Source organism: Triticum aestivum, chromosome 4B (genome assembly GCF_018294505.1).
Source record: "Triticum aestivum cultivar Chinese Spring chromosome 4B, IWGSC CS RefSeq v2.1, whole genome shotgun sequence".
Taxonomy (NCBI): Eukaryota; Viridiplantae; Streptophyta; class Magnoliopsida; order Poales; family Poaceae; genus Triticum; species Triticum aestivum.
In genome coordinates this window covers 52628952-52643752 of record NC_057804.1, presented here as the reverse complement: position 1 = coordinate 52643752, position 14801 = coordinate 52628952, and the positions used below count along the sequence as shown (strand labels likewise).

The following is a 14801-nucleotide window of genomic DNA, read 5'->3' as shown; positions in this document are numbered from 1 at the left end:
TATGGTTTGCATGTGTCAAATGATTCATAATCGAGAGACTCTAAAAGTCCATCAGCATGGAGCTTCTTCATGCGCTTGACACCAATGTGACCAAGGCGGCAGTGCCACAAGTATGTGGGACTATCGTTATCAACTTTACATCTTTTGGTATTCACACTATGAATATGTGTAACATTACGTTCGAGATTCATTAAGAATAAACCATTGACCATCGGGGCATGACCATAAAACATATCTCTCATATAAATAGAACAACCATTATTCTCGGATTTAAATGAGTAGCCATCTCATATTAAACGAGATCCAGATACAATGTTCATGCTCAAACTTGGCACTAAATAACAATTATTGAGGTTTAAAACTAATCCCGTAGGTAAATGTAGAGGTAGCGTGCCGACGGCGATCACATCGACCTTGGAACCATTCCCGACGCGCATCGTCACCTCGTCCTTCGCCAGTCTCCGCTTATTCCGCAGCTCCTGCTTTGAGTTACAAATATGAGCAACAACACCGGTATCAAATACCCAGGAGTTACTACGAGTACTGGTAAGGTACACATCATTTACATGTATATCACATATACCTTTAGTGTTGCCGGCCTTCTTGTCCGCTAAGTATTTGGGGCAGTTCCGCTTCCAGTGACCCTTCCCTTTGCAATAAAAGCACTCACTCTCAGGCTTGGGTCCATTCTTTGACTTCTTCCCGGCAACTGGCTTACCGGGCGCGGCAACATATTTGCCGTCCTTCTTGAAGTTCTTCTTACCCTTGCCCTTCTTGAACTTAGTGGTCTTATTGACCATCAACACTTGATGTTCTTTCTTGATTTCAACCTCTGCTGACTTCAGCATTCAAAATACTTCAAGAATGGTCTTTACCATCCCCTGCATATTGTAGTTCATCACAAAGCTCTTGTAGCTCGGTGGGAGCGACTGAAGGATTCTGTCAATGACCGCCTCGTCCGGGAGGTTAATGTCCAGCTGGGACAGGCAGTTGTGCAACCCAGACATTTTGAGTATGTGCTCACTGACAGAACTGTTTTCCTCCATCTTACCACTATAGAACTTGTCGGAGACTTCATATCTCTCGACCCGGGCATGAGCTTGAAAAACCATTTTCAGCTCCTCGAACATCTCATATGCTCCGTGTTGCTCAAAACGCTTTTCGAGCCCCGATTCTAAGCTGTAAAGCATGCCGCACTGAACGAGGGAGTAATCATCAGCACGTGACTGCCAAGCGTTCATAACGTCTTGGTTCTCTGGGATGGGTGCTTCACCTAGCGGTCCTTCTAGGACATATGCTTTCTTGGCTGCTATGAGGATGATCCTCAGGTTCCGGACCCAATCCAAATAGTTGCTGCCATCATCTTTCAGCTTGGTTTTCTCTAGGAACGCGTTGAAGTTCATGTTGACATGAGTGTTGGCCATTTGATCTACAAGACATATTTTGCAAAGATTTTAGACTAAGTTCATGATAATTAAGTTCATCTAATCAAGTTATTTAATGAACTCCCACTCAGATTGACATCCCTCTAGTCATCTAAGTGTTACACGATCCAAGTCGACTAGGCCGTGTCCGATCATCACGTGAGACGGACTAGTCATCATCGGTGAACATCTCCATGTTGATCGTATCTTCCATACGACTCACGTTCGACCTTTCGGTCTCTTGTGTTCTGAGGCCATGTCTGTACATGCTAGGCTCGTCAAGTTAACCCTAAGTGTTTTGCATGTGTAAAACTGTCTTACACCCGTTGTATGTGAACGTAAGGATCTATCACACCCGATCATCACGTGGTGCTTTGAAACGACGAACTTTAGCAACGGTGCACAGTTAGGGGGAACACTTTCTTGAAATTATTATAAGGGATCATCTTATTTACTACCGCCGTTCTAAGTAAACAAGATGCATAAAACATAATAAACATCACATGCAATTATATAAAGTAGTGACATGATATGGCCAATATCATATACCTCCTTCGATCTCCATCTTCGGGGCTCCATGATCATCTTCTTCACCGGCATGACACCATGATCTCCATCATCATGATCTCTATCATCGTGCCTCCATGAAGTTGCTCGCCAACTATTACTTCTACTACTATAGCTAACGGTTTAGCAATAAAGTAAAGTAATTACATGGCGTTAAATCATTGACACGCAGGTCATACAATAATTAAGACAACTCCTATGGCTCCTGCCGGTTGTCATACTCATCGACATGCAAGTCGTGATTCCTATTACAAGAACATGATCTCATACATCACAATATATCATTCATCATTCATCACAACTTCTGGCCATATCACATCAAATGACAATCGCTGCAAAAACAAGTTAGACGTCCTCTAATTGTTGTTGCATCTTTTACATGGCTGCAATTGGGTTCTAGCAAGAACGTTTTCTTACCTACGAATAACCACAACGTGATTTTGTCAACTTCTATTTACCCTTCATAAGGACCCTTTTCATCGAATCCGCTCCAACTAAAGTAGGAGAGACAAACACCCGCTAGCCACCTTATGCAACTAGTGCATGTCAGTCGGTGGAACCTATCTCATGTAAGCGTACGTGTAAGGTCGGTCCGGGCCGCTTCATCCCACAATACCGCTGAAGCAAGAAAAGACTAGTAGTGGCAAGAAAGTTGACAAGATCTACGCCCACAACTGATTTGTGTTCTACTCGTGCAATAGAGAACTACGCATAGACCTAGCTCATGATGCCACTGTTGGAGAACGTTGCAGAAAATAAAATTTTCCTACGGTTTCACCAAGATCCATCTATGAGTTCATCTAGCAACGAGTGATATTAATGCATCTACATACCTTTGTAGATCGCGAGCGGAAGCGTTCAAGTGAACGGGGTTGAGGTAGTCGTACTTGTCGTGATCCAAATCACCGATGACCGAGTGCTGAACGGACAGCACCTCCGCGTTCAACACACGTACGGAGCGGATGACGTCTCCTCCTTATTGATCCAGCAAGGGGGAAGGAGAGGTTGATGAAGATCCAGCAGCACGACGACGTGGTGGTGGATGCAGCAGGACTCCGGCAGGGCTTCGCCAAGCAACTACGGGAGGAGGAAGAGGTGTAGCAGGGGAGGGAGGCGCCAAGACACAGGGTGCGGCTGCCCTCCCTCCCCCTCCTTTATATAGGCCCCCAGGGGGGGCACCGGCCCTGGAGATGCAATATCCCAAGGGGGGCGGCGGCCAGGGGGGTGGAGTGCCCCCCAAGGCAAGTGGTGCGCCCCCCACCTAGGGTTTCCAACCCTAGGCGCAGGGGGGCCCAAGGGGAAGTGCACTAGCCCACCAAGGGCTGGTTCCCTCCCCACTTCAGCCCACAGGGCCCTCTGGGATAGGTGGCCCCACCCGGTGGACCCTCGGGACCCTTCCGGTGGTCCCGGTACAATACCGGTGACCCCCGAAACACTCCCGATGGCCGAAACAGCACTTCCTATATATAATTCTTTACCTCCGGACCATTCCGGAACTCCTCGTGACGTCCGGGGTCTCATACGGGACTCCTAACAACATTCAGTTTGCTGCATACTCATATTCATACAACCCTAGCGTCACCGAACCTTAAGTGTGTAGACCCTACGGGTTCGGGAGACATGCAGACATGACCGAGACGGCTCTCCGGTCAATAACCAACAGCGGGATATGGATACCCATGTTGGCTCCCACATGCTCCTCGATGATCTCATCGGATGAACCACGATGTCGAGGATTCAAGCAACCCCGTATACAATTCCCTTTGTCAGACAGTATGTTACTTGCCCGAGATTCGATCGTCGGTATCCCAATACCTCATTCAATCTCGTTGCCGGCAAGTCACTTTACTCGTACCGTAATGCATGATCCCGTGACCAGACACTTGGTCACTTTGAGCTCATTATGATGATGCACTACCGAGTGGGCCCAGTGATACCTCTCCGTAATACAGAGTGACAAATCCCAGTCTCGATCCGTGTCAACCCAACAGACACTTTCGGAGATACCTGTAGTGCACCTTTATAATCACCCAGTTACGTTGTGACGTTTGGTACACCCAAAGCACTCCTACGGTATCCGGGAGTTACATGGTCTAAGGAAAGATACTTGACATTGGAAAAGCTCTAGCAAAACGAACTACACGATCTTGTGCTATGCTTAGGATTGGGTCTTGTCCATCACATCATTCTCCTAGTGATGTGATCCCGTTATCAACGACATCCAATGTCCATAGTCAGGAAACCATGACTATCTGTTGATTAACGAGCTAGTCAACTAGAGGCTCACTAGGGACATGTTTTGGTCTTAGTATTCACACGTGTATTACAATTTCCGGATAATACAATTATAGCATGAATAAAAGACAATTATCATGAACAAGGAAATATAATAATAATCATTTTATTATTGCCTCTAGGGCATATTTCCAACACTCATCTACTTCCTCGACACCTTGCCGGATCAAGAGGACGAGGGACGTCATCGTGCTGAACGTGTGTAGAAATTGGAGGTGTCGTACGTTCGGTACTTGATCGGTTGGAGCTAGAAGAAGTTCAACTACATCAACCACGTTGTCAAACACTTCCGCTTATGGTCTACGAGGGTACGTAGACACACTCTCCCCCTCTTGGTGCTATGCATCTCCTAGATAGATCTTGCATGAGCGTAGGATTTTTTTTGAAATTGCATGCTACGTTTCCCAACACTTTGACCTTGTCTAAGACCTGTCTATTGAGACGTCTAAAAAACTCTGACCCTCTTGGGGCGCCCCGCCCCTCCTTATATAAGTTCAAGGGGCGGTTTACATGTAGAGTCCAAGTTAGATTAAGACTTAAACTATTCTAACTTCTCACCGTGGGCTTCTTAAAGTCTTGGGCTTCTCTCTGTGGGCTTCGTAGACCCGGGCGACTCATCTTTGTGACTCCATGCATTTGCCGGGTCACAATCTGTTTGCCGGGTCATAATTGTCTGTCAGGTTAGAAACTGTCTGTCGGGTTAAAGACTGTCTGTCGGGTCTCACCAGCCGGGTCTCACCTGCCGGGTCTCACCAGCCGGGTTAGGATCTGAGATGACTTAACGTTAGGGCGACTTAAACCCAAAGATGACTTAAGCCTCAGGGTGGCTTATCCTTATGAGCCGGGTCTTGGTCGTGGGTAATATCCCCAATATACATGGAATACATAGTTCAAGCACAAAAAGTATTTGAAGTGCACAATTCAAACACTACCTCTCCTTAGTTTCCACTGTGGATCCACATATGCTCCACAAAAATCATTTCGATGATTCTGATGCATATGTAGAAAATTCATAATCTGATCTGCATCTTGATCTGAGATGTGGACTTGTTCTCCGGGTTTCTCGAAATCATGGGTTTTGGCTACCTCTTCACTCTCGTCCTCGACAATTATATTATGCAAAATGACACAACATCTCATCAGTTGCCACAAAGTCTCTAATTCCCACACAATTACAGCCTCATAAAACAATTCCTCAACGAGCTCGGAGCACTCCGAATGCCCTCTCTACATCCTTCCTGATTGCTTCTTACATTGATGCAAAGTGGCCTTTTGTTTGTTGCCATGAGATCGATTATGGTCTTAACAAACGCCACCCACTGAGGATAGATTTCATCTGCAAGGTAGCACCCCATGTTGTAGTCATTCCCGTTGACACGGTAGTTGCACGGCGGCGCGTCCCCATTGCAAAAGTCCTTTGGTCGCTGGAGTGCATTGATGTCGTTGTGAAAACCAAACATGCCAAATCCACAAGTCGTTTGATGTCACTGCTTCGGGTATGACGGTGGCCTCTTTAGTGTGACATTAGTACATCACATGCACATCTTTGGGCTGTTCTTTCGTTGCCAATGCATGCAATCAATTGAACCGACCATATCTGTAAAGCCTCTTGCTGGCCCAATAGCCATCAACTTTTCTATATCTTGCGCATTTGGTTCTCTCAAATACTCTGCTCCAAACACATGCACCACAACACGGGCAAATCTCACAGTGGTCTTCATGCATATTCTCTCCCCCATCCGGACCATTGCATGAACGACATTGATGGCGGTACCTGATTCAAGCATCCTCATAGCAAGCATGCACTTCTGTGTAGCAAAGAACGAAAGTTGTCTGCAATAATATCCGGTGAGCTTGAAGTAGGAAACATGTGCCTCCACTCCTTCCACCACGTGTAAGACAATGGTTTGTGCATACGGAAGTGTCAATGAAATCATGTATCAGGGGATGTTGGTCTGGGTGGAAATAGTCCTTAAAGAGTAGTCATGCTTCAGCGACCCCATCCCGACTCAAAACTCTTCTCATTTTGATCGTATCCTTGAAATTCAGAATGTGCTTCACCTCCCTGTCCATTTTCTCCTGGATGCTCATTGATCATCAACATCTCGACATCTTCGTTCGACTCAGACGATTCGAATAACTCCTTTTGCGTTGACTCATCAAGCTCCGTGCTTCCATTATCCTCATCTGACGAACCATCCGATGATGGTCAAGGCTGCACAATTGAAGTTTCACAACATAATTAGCAGTCGTTTAATTATAGAAACTGAATTTGAATATTTTGGCCGACGGAGATTTAAGACGAAGGAACTGGAAAGCAGGTGATGAAGTACTGTACATCACAACGACGGTCTATGGACACCTTCCGCATTTCACAGCTCACAGCAGGGCACGATCGTCTGCCGCTCTTGCCGTGCCGAGCGCACCCGACGGCGCACCGTCGTAGCGACTCCCTCGGCCTCTCGCCGACCGCCACGTGCCATCGGATCCGATCCAGCCAAACCGAACTTGCTAAAACGAGCAAAAGCTGCGCACTCTCTCGTCACCCCGCGCCCGACCGGTGGACCCGCCCCTACATCCCCGGACCCCCGCCGGCGCCGCCCGCGATGCTCCGCGCCGCCATCTCGCGCCTCGGCGCCCACCTGCACCGCCAGCCCTCCCCGGCGACCCCTCCCCTCCGCGCGCTCTCCACCGGCCGCGGCAAGCGGTCGTCCCCTACCGCGCCGCCCCCCGAGCCCGAGGACGAGGGCCTCATGCGCGGCCTCTTCGTGCTCTCCCGCGACCCCGCGCACCCGCCGCGCCTGCTGGTGGTGCAGCCGCGCCTCCGCCGTGGCGCCCTCCTCGACTCCAAGCTCTCCGAGGCGCTCAACCTCGCCAGCTCCCTCGAGGAGTCCCGCGACGGCTTCGAGCACGCCGAGTCCGCCGCCAAGGGCGCGCCACCGCACCTCGTCGTCCAGAACCCAGCCTCCCGCGGCCGCAACCATGCCGGTACCCAACTAACCTCTCCGTGCCTACTGCTTGGCTCAAGTGGGAGTGTTTTTGCTTTGGGGTTGCAATGACAACTGCGAATAGGAATCGCGTTCCAGTTCCATTTTTATGGGGACTACTGTGGCCAGATTCTTAAGATCTGCATAGTATGCATGAATTATACTGCTCAGTTAGGCTTACTTAAATTTACCTCGTTGTCTGATAGGGGATTGTGTGTTGGTAGGAGGAGGCACATTTAGCTTGTTCTTCCACGATTGTTTAAGCTACACTGTGGTAGTATACGCAGGGTGCTGGTCATGGCTCATGCATGCATTGCTTTCGCCTAGTCATTCCAGACTTGATCAAATTGGGATAATGCTGCTTTCAATGGCTCGTAGTTTAGTCCAAGTTACCTGAGATTACGGTATATTTGGTGATGGATCACATTCTATAGAGCTGCTAGATCTCTGTTTGATATGGTATGAAGTGGAAGTCGTGCGAGCTGCAATCTGGCACCAAGAATTTAGTTACTATAGATGTTTCACTGTGATGCAATGGTTCTATTATTTTGAAGTCTTGTCATAGTGATTTATTCTTTCTTACATATTTATGATTTTGGTGTTAAAGTTACATCAGTGTGACCAGTGGCGAATCTAGCAGGACATTGGATGGTAGGCTTAAAACACAAATTTCCTAAGTCTAATTACCAAATGCATTGCAATTGTTGCATGTAAAGCACCAGAATATACTTGTCAAGTGGTATGTTTAGCTTAATAAGATTTTGGAGGGTAGGCTTAAGCCTATTGAAGCCTCCCTGGTGGAATCGCCACTGAGTGTGACACCGCAGCTCCAGTGGCAGAGCATACAGTTTTGATGGTTGAGGCTGTGGGTTCATAGACTCGTTCTCATCATAAGAGCAAGGATACAAAGCGCTTCTTGCGAGTTATCAATTATTTTTTGGGTTTTAAGCAGAGATCTGCTTTTGCCAACCCTTTCGAAAAGTGCAGGGTTACTCCACAAAACTTAAGAGCTTTGCCTTCTAGATTGATATACACAGCCAAAAAGAGTTGCGTATATCCTGGAGTTGGATTGGTAAGCAAGAGGGTCATACACTTAAGAGTTATAAAGGTCGATATATGCACTTGAATTTTGTACCATTGCCTGTTTGTAGTTATTTTAGAACTCATGTCGAAACATTTTTGCTAGCATTTGAAATTCGTCTTCCCACTTAGGTATTCTTATTGATGTGGCTTATTCAGGACTACAAATGTTTATGTAAACTCACAATTCATCATGCCAGATACGTATTTTGGACCTGGAACTGTGGATAATATCAAGTGTTACCTGAGGGCATTGGACGAAAAGGTGCACATTTCTCTTGCCTCTTGTACATAGTGTCTCATCTATTATTTTTTTCCTTTCTATGCTTTTGTATTTAGATACTTCTGCTTGTTTCTGTACTGCATGCAAAAATGTCGCATAAAACATATTGTTTAGGACTACTTTTGTGATCTAGACAATCTTATATTTCTTTACAGAGGGAGTACTCCTCATTTTGTTTTTGAAATCTTAATACCTGGTATTTGCATTGATCCTATCAGGAAGAATTAGATGCAGTTTTTGTTAATACACTCCTCTCTGGGGTCCAACAGAGGAACTTGGAGGCAAGTCTCCTGAGTTGAATTTTATTTGAAGTTACCAAGAAATGTGTATTTCCGACTTTCTGATGCTTTATTTGTTTTTTGTCTTATGTTTTGGTTGGTAGGTTGCCTGGGGAAAGCCAGTTTTAGATCGTGTGGGCCTTATAATTGAGATATTCAATGCTCATGCTGAAACAAAGGAAGCAAAGCTACAGGTGCATTTTATCTATATATTGGATTGCATGCTACTCTGTCACATCATTTGTGGGTCTATACAGGGTCTTGTTATTTGTATTATATTAAATATTAATGGGAAGAACCGAATATTGATGTTTATTTACTTATTTCACTTTGTCTTTTGCTTGGTACAGTCAGAGTTAGCAGCTCTCATGTACATGAAGACTAGGCTTGTCCGTGTCCGCGGTCCAGGTGGAAAACTAGCTTTTGGTGCAAGTGGGGAAGCTGAAGTTGTCAGTGCCCGAGGGTATGCTTCCTTTTAATTACATCCTACTGTAGTCAATAATTTATTTTATGAATTAATCTTGTGAAAGTTTTCTCCTGCGTGGTGCTACTGTATATGCACGTTCACCAGTTGATTTTGAGCCTGAAACTTGTCAAATTTTGGTCGATTATATTGTACTTGAGCACTTCACAGTGATCTGCCTGTGAGAAAGGACAAACCATGAAATCCCTTGCAGGAGACTGCTGCCTTTTTAAGTTTGTATTTTTATCAGTTTGAAGATCAGCTCTTGCTTTCAGAAACTGTTGACTATTGAGTAGTACTTTTTGCAATACAATTGAAACCATGGTAGATTGAGCATCATGCCAGCACCTTATGATGGATAGAAAGTTTGCTTGTGGCACTCGTACAAAAGATGTTTTTGCCTCCTTATCAACTAGCGAATGTACTCCTCGATGGTCGAAACCTTGTTTTGTGTCACGTGTCTTTCAGAGCAAAAAGATGGTCATGTGAGAGTCTTGTTTGATGACATAAATAGGCCAAGCTTGCGAAGCTCTAGATCTGCATAGATCATAGTTATTCTAACTCTTAGAATATAGGAAGTCTTTTATATTTCCGAACTGACATGGCAAAGTATGAATCATTGTATTAATAAAGTGAGCAAATTCATTTTCCATTCAAATTACCATGGTGGTCTAGTTGTATGCTCTGATTAGAGGTTCACATGGAGGTTTAAAGTCCATCCTTCATTGTGTAATGTTTTTTTTCCTTGTGCCACTTTAAACTCTTGCAAACTCCCTTCTGCCATGAATTGTTCTTTTGCTCTTCTCTTTGTTTGGCCATTGGGAAAAAAGGGTTTTGCTTTTGAAGAAGCGCATGAAGATCACTTTTCAACTAAATTCATAAATTCTACAGATGTTCTACGAAACTTTTGAATATGTTCCACAAAAGATTAAGAATGAAAAATTCTCCCTAGCCAACTTATCAGAAATTATTCCAGCAAAAATTTCTTTTGCTTGGCATTTAAGGCTCATGTCACTGTTCTGTTCTTAGGAGAGGAAGTGGCGGACGGGGTTTCATGAGTGGTGCTGGTGAAACGGAACTTCAACTACAACGCAGGAGGTGCGTAACAGTAGATAGACAAGTATCTGCACATCAGTTCATGCAACAATTTCTCATATTTTTGCTGGTATCTTATCCAGAATCCAGGAACGTCGGCTAAGCTTGTTAGCTCAAATTGAAGACGTACGCCGAACTAGGGCGATACAACGTTCGAGTCGAAAGAGGCATGGTGGCTCATTTGGTCAAGACCTTGTAACTGTGGCAGTCGTCGGATATACAAATGCTGTATGTGGATCTACTATGACAGTTTGTTCATTTATTTCATCTTAGATATTTATATCATCTGATACTCTAGATTAATACTCCCTCCGTCCCAAAATAAGTGTCTTTGATTTAGTACAACTTTATTGGGACGGAGGGAGTACTACGTAACCTATTTAATATGTGAAATATATTTGAGTTCTCTACAACCTAAGCTTATCCCTGACGTCAGTTCGCTGATGCTATTTCTTTAGGGAAAATCTACTCTAGTGAGTGCACTTTCTGGAGCTGGTCTATACAGTGATGATAGGTATGCTGAAAATTAACTTTACTCTGTATTCAGTATTATACAGCATTAATGCAGAGGTAAATTATATCCTTATTCAATGCAGATTATTTGCAACAGTAGATCCTCGATTACGCAGTGTGATTCTTCCATCAGGGTAACATAGCAATTTTTCTGTCTGCTATAATATGTTGATGCAATTGTGCAGTTCGGGCATGTTCAGCGCATAACCTCTTTTTTGTCAAAACTCCATTCAGGAGAAAAATACTTCTCAGTGATACCGTTGGCTTCATATCAGATTTGCCTGTACAGGTAATCTTGTTAGTGATTGGATTTTGATTGGAGAATCAGTTCTGACTACATCATATAGAATGTATATTTGTTATGTGCGACAGATTGTTGTGCAATAACCAAGTAACCAAGTAGCTAAGCAGGTAGCATGATTTAGGGAGCAGCAAAAAATCCATCTAGTTGTTATCTCGACCTTTGCTAAATCCTACATAACCTTCTCTGTCATGGCCTAGGCTCCCAAGTGCATAGCTACGGTGGGTGGTTGCCGCCTGAACGCTTGCGCGCGGTGGGGTGGGGTGGGGGGAGCCTCGGCACCTGGCTTCTTCTGGGCTTGACCGGGGCGTCTATAATACTGGCTCTACATGACATTATCAGTACACCTTTCATGAGTTCCATGAAACTGGCTTTAATTTATAGGACCCAGCTTTCAACAACAATTGGATTTAATCTTCCTGTGTTGTTTGACACTTTCTACATCAGTGTCTTCTTCCCAACTAAAAAGGAAAATTATATGATCCTATTTTCAGATTGTACCATTTATAGCTTGTTATTGACCTCTTTACTTAACCGTTTGCAGCTAGTGGAAGCATTTCATGCCACCCTGGAAGAAGTTGCTGAGGCAGACATGTTAGTGGTAGGTGGAGTTAGCTTGTTTTCAGATCCATTCTCGATTGAACATATCTGATGAAGTATTTTATTTGCATGTTATCAATAGGTGTTACTTCAGCCCTGTGCATGTTTACTGTCAATTCTGCTTTAGTTTAGAATAGGGTCGAAATTACATTTTTTCTTTGTATGCATTGGTGCAGCATGTGTTGGATTCCAGCGCACCTGATATTGAAGAGCATCGTTCTACTGTTCTACAAGTACTGCAGCAAATTGGTGTTTCACAGGATAAGATCAACAATATGATCGAAGTTTGGAATAAGGTGACTATCGAGATTTGAGTTGGTTCTAACTCTTGATAATTACATATGGTTCCCTGGTAACTTTCAGTTTATATGCATTGTGATATATTGTTTGATGGGAAATTTTCAGATTGATCTTGTGGATAATATTGCTTTGACTGATGGGATTGAAGACGAGATCTTCCTCACTGAAGGTGAAGAGGAGGAAGACTTGTTCTCTGAAGATGATGTGTCATCAGAGCAGTCGTCTTTTGATTCCTTGGATGATACAGTGGATTCAGAGTCTCTATCAGAAAAAAGTTGTGAAAATGATGATTTAATGGCATCTAAAGAATCGATTGCTGAGCCTATCGAGATGAAAGCAGTGAACTTTGAACTGTTACCGGAAGATTGTTTTAGAGAGTCTAATCGCCCGGAAGCTATAAGTACAAGTGGTTGCACTTTGACAGAGCCAGTATCCACTTGTCACGTGAAAACTTCAGCTGTGGCTGGGACAGGATTGCAAGAGCTGCTGCAGTTAATTGATACAAAACTGAATGGACAGCAAACGGTTGTGCAGAGAAGCTATGGACCTTTTGATAGAAAATGGAGACCTAGTTCTATGGATGACGAGAAGGCTGCAGAACAGTAGGTATGTTTGTAGTGCCTTTTGTTCGAAGTGTTGTTGATTTTAATAATAATATGTGATTCCAAGTTTGCACTGGAGATGCACATCATTTAGAAATCTGAAAATATACACGATGTATCATTTATGCAGCAGAAATCTGTTTTGGATAAATTGGACAAGTGGCATCTAGATTTTTTTGTCTGTACAGTGCAGTATTTTTTTTCCCAATTTTCGTATAAAAATTGAAGGATTGTTCCCTCTTTTGCCCTGATTTATCTTACCCATCTTATTTGTAAGAGCTTTGACTTCCCGTCGTCTTATTTGTAAGACATTGAGAGCGTAAGTACCATGGTTATTTTCTCAGTTCTTTTGGTTTCAGTCTCATTGTCCCTTGTTCCTGTGCGAGTCCACAATATAGCTCAGAGAAATAAATGAAGGGCATATTTTGTATTCCTCCATTTACTTTTGTAACGCATAGTGTAGCTTTGACTTCCCTTCGTCTCAACAATTTGACATTAAGATGTGATGCTACTAATAACTTCAAATTGTGATTGTATGGGAACACTTTAAAAGATGAATTAATGATACCACCCTCATATGGCTAACCTAAGAAATACAGTATATTGTTAAACAACTTATTATACTAATTTTTTTGTTTCAAATGTAGAGTTGTGCAGGATCCAAGGAATCATTCTACTTCATGCTGAAAATTTGGATTCCTATGAGATTTATGTGTTTTGAACATAATATAAAGCCAATCTATGAGGAGTGGTGTCTTGCCTCATGGGAGCATGTGCTCCACTAATTTTGATATTTTGCTCCGTGAAATCTTAAAGCTTGCAAAAGTACTCATGCATGTTCCAAGAGACACGTCTTTTTCCACGTGGGTGTACACATTTCATTTTCCAGCACAACCCACCATTACAATGTACCTATGCAACCTGGTCAGTTGACGCACCAAGTCAACACAAAGAATGTCAAACTCAGATTTATTCTCTATTAAGAGCAACAACCAATGAAAAATACTACTCCAAGTTTAGCCATGTTTCTTGTAACAAACTTTTGAGTTTCAAGTTTGATTTAAATGTTACTGCGACAATACGTAGATATATCCACATTTTTTTAAAGAAAAAAACGTTTTCATCTACTGCCCTGTCTAATGTTCTGTTTAGAACTCTGAATGGACAATCCGTAGATACATCCACAAGGGCGAGTTCGTACCTTGTCTGCTATAAATTCATATGCATTGTGTATTAGGGCAAACATATTTACGGTCAAACTTGAATCTCGGAGAGCGCGGGCGCACTACATTATGGAACGATCGTGTACTGGGGCAAACATAGGCTCTACATTTTGCTGTTCATTGCTGAGGCTGTGTAGCCTTTTTTGCGGGCAAGGCTGTGTAGTCATGTCAGTTTTATTTAACTCTTGTAGCCTGTGCTAGAGGCTGGAGCAGTGAACATCCTCGTGCTTTCTTACTGTAGGACTGACGAGATTGAAGTAGCACACTTGGCTGTCCGTATCACAGGAAGAAGTCAATATAGCTACCACAGGTACCACAGTGTACCTTCGACAGAAGACCGCTGTCTTATCGTTCATGGTCCAACAAGCAACATACGTATCCTGTAAGATTTTGCCTATGAATCCAGTCTACTGCCTGTTACACAGCAGAGTAGGAAGGTCAGGAACGTTGAAGATGGAGAAGTTATGGTCATGTAACATCACTGCCTGCTGCTTGACAATACTAGTAGCACATCATATTTACTGTTCATAAAGACATTTAGGGTTCCTTCTGATTGAAAGGATTTTTTAGGAATTTTCCCTATTATCTTTGTTGTTTGATTCATAGGCCTGAGAATTTTTCCTTAGGATTCTTTTGTACTACATTTCACAGGAACTTTAGCATCAACTCAAACCTCTTTGAAAAAAAATCCTTTGCTTTTCCCAAGATACAATCAATCAAACAAAAAAATTGTAGGATTGAGATGAGCATGACATTGCAATCATATGCTTTGCTGTTCTTGCAATTTTAG

At 43.6% G+C, this 14801-nt stretch overlaps 1 protein-coding gene across 2 annotated transcripts; it reads left to right on the top strand.

Moving 5' to 3' along the window:
* The first annotated feature begins 6754 nt into the window (after positions 1 to 6754).
* On the top strand, positions 6755 to 14584 carry LOC123090947 (GTP-binding protein At3g49725, chloroplastic). Of its 2 annotated transcripts, none has more exons than XM_044512316.1 (14): positions 6755 to 7274; positions 8554 to 8618; positions 8855 to 8917; positions 9019 to 9108; positions 9265 to 9377; positions 10407 to 10475; positions 10556 to 10700; positions 10931 to 10986; positions 11069 to 11119; positions 11220 to 11274; positions 11831 to 11887; positions 12063 to 12182; positions 12292 to 12792; positions 13436 to 13864. In XM_044512316.1, the coding sequence occupies exons 1-13, from the start codon at positions 6893 to 6895 to the stop codon at positions 12790 to 12792; spliced, it is 1767 nt and encodes a 588-aa protein (XP_044368251.1). In that variant the 5' UTR covers positions 6755 to 6892; the 3' UTR covers positions 13436 to 13864. The 2 variants fall into 2 exon arrangements, with proteins under 2 accessions (XP_044368251.1, XP_044368250.1); XM_044512315.1 differs by lacking the exon at positions 13436 to 13864 and adding an exon at positions 14253 to 14584 and having other exon boundaries at positions 6760 to 7274.
* Positions 14585 to 14801: the final 217 nt, after the last annotated feature.

Excerpts from the sequence above, each read along its gene's own strand:
- LOC123090947 (XM_044512315.1), top strand. The coding sequence starts at position 6,893 with ATGCTCCGCGCCGCCATCTCGCGCCTCGGCGCCCACCTGCACCGCCAG. Across the intron at positions 8,918-9,018 it reads TCCAACAGAGGAACTTGGAG|GTTGCCTGGGGAAAGCCAGT; the intron begins GCAAGTCTCCTG and ends TTTGGTTGGTAG. Across the intron at positions 11,120-11,219 it reads AGTGTGATTCTTCCATCAGG|GAGAAAAATACTTCTCAGTG; the intron begins GTAACATAGCAA and ends AACTCCATTCAG.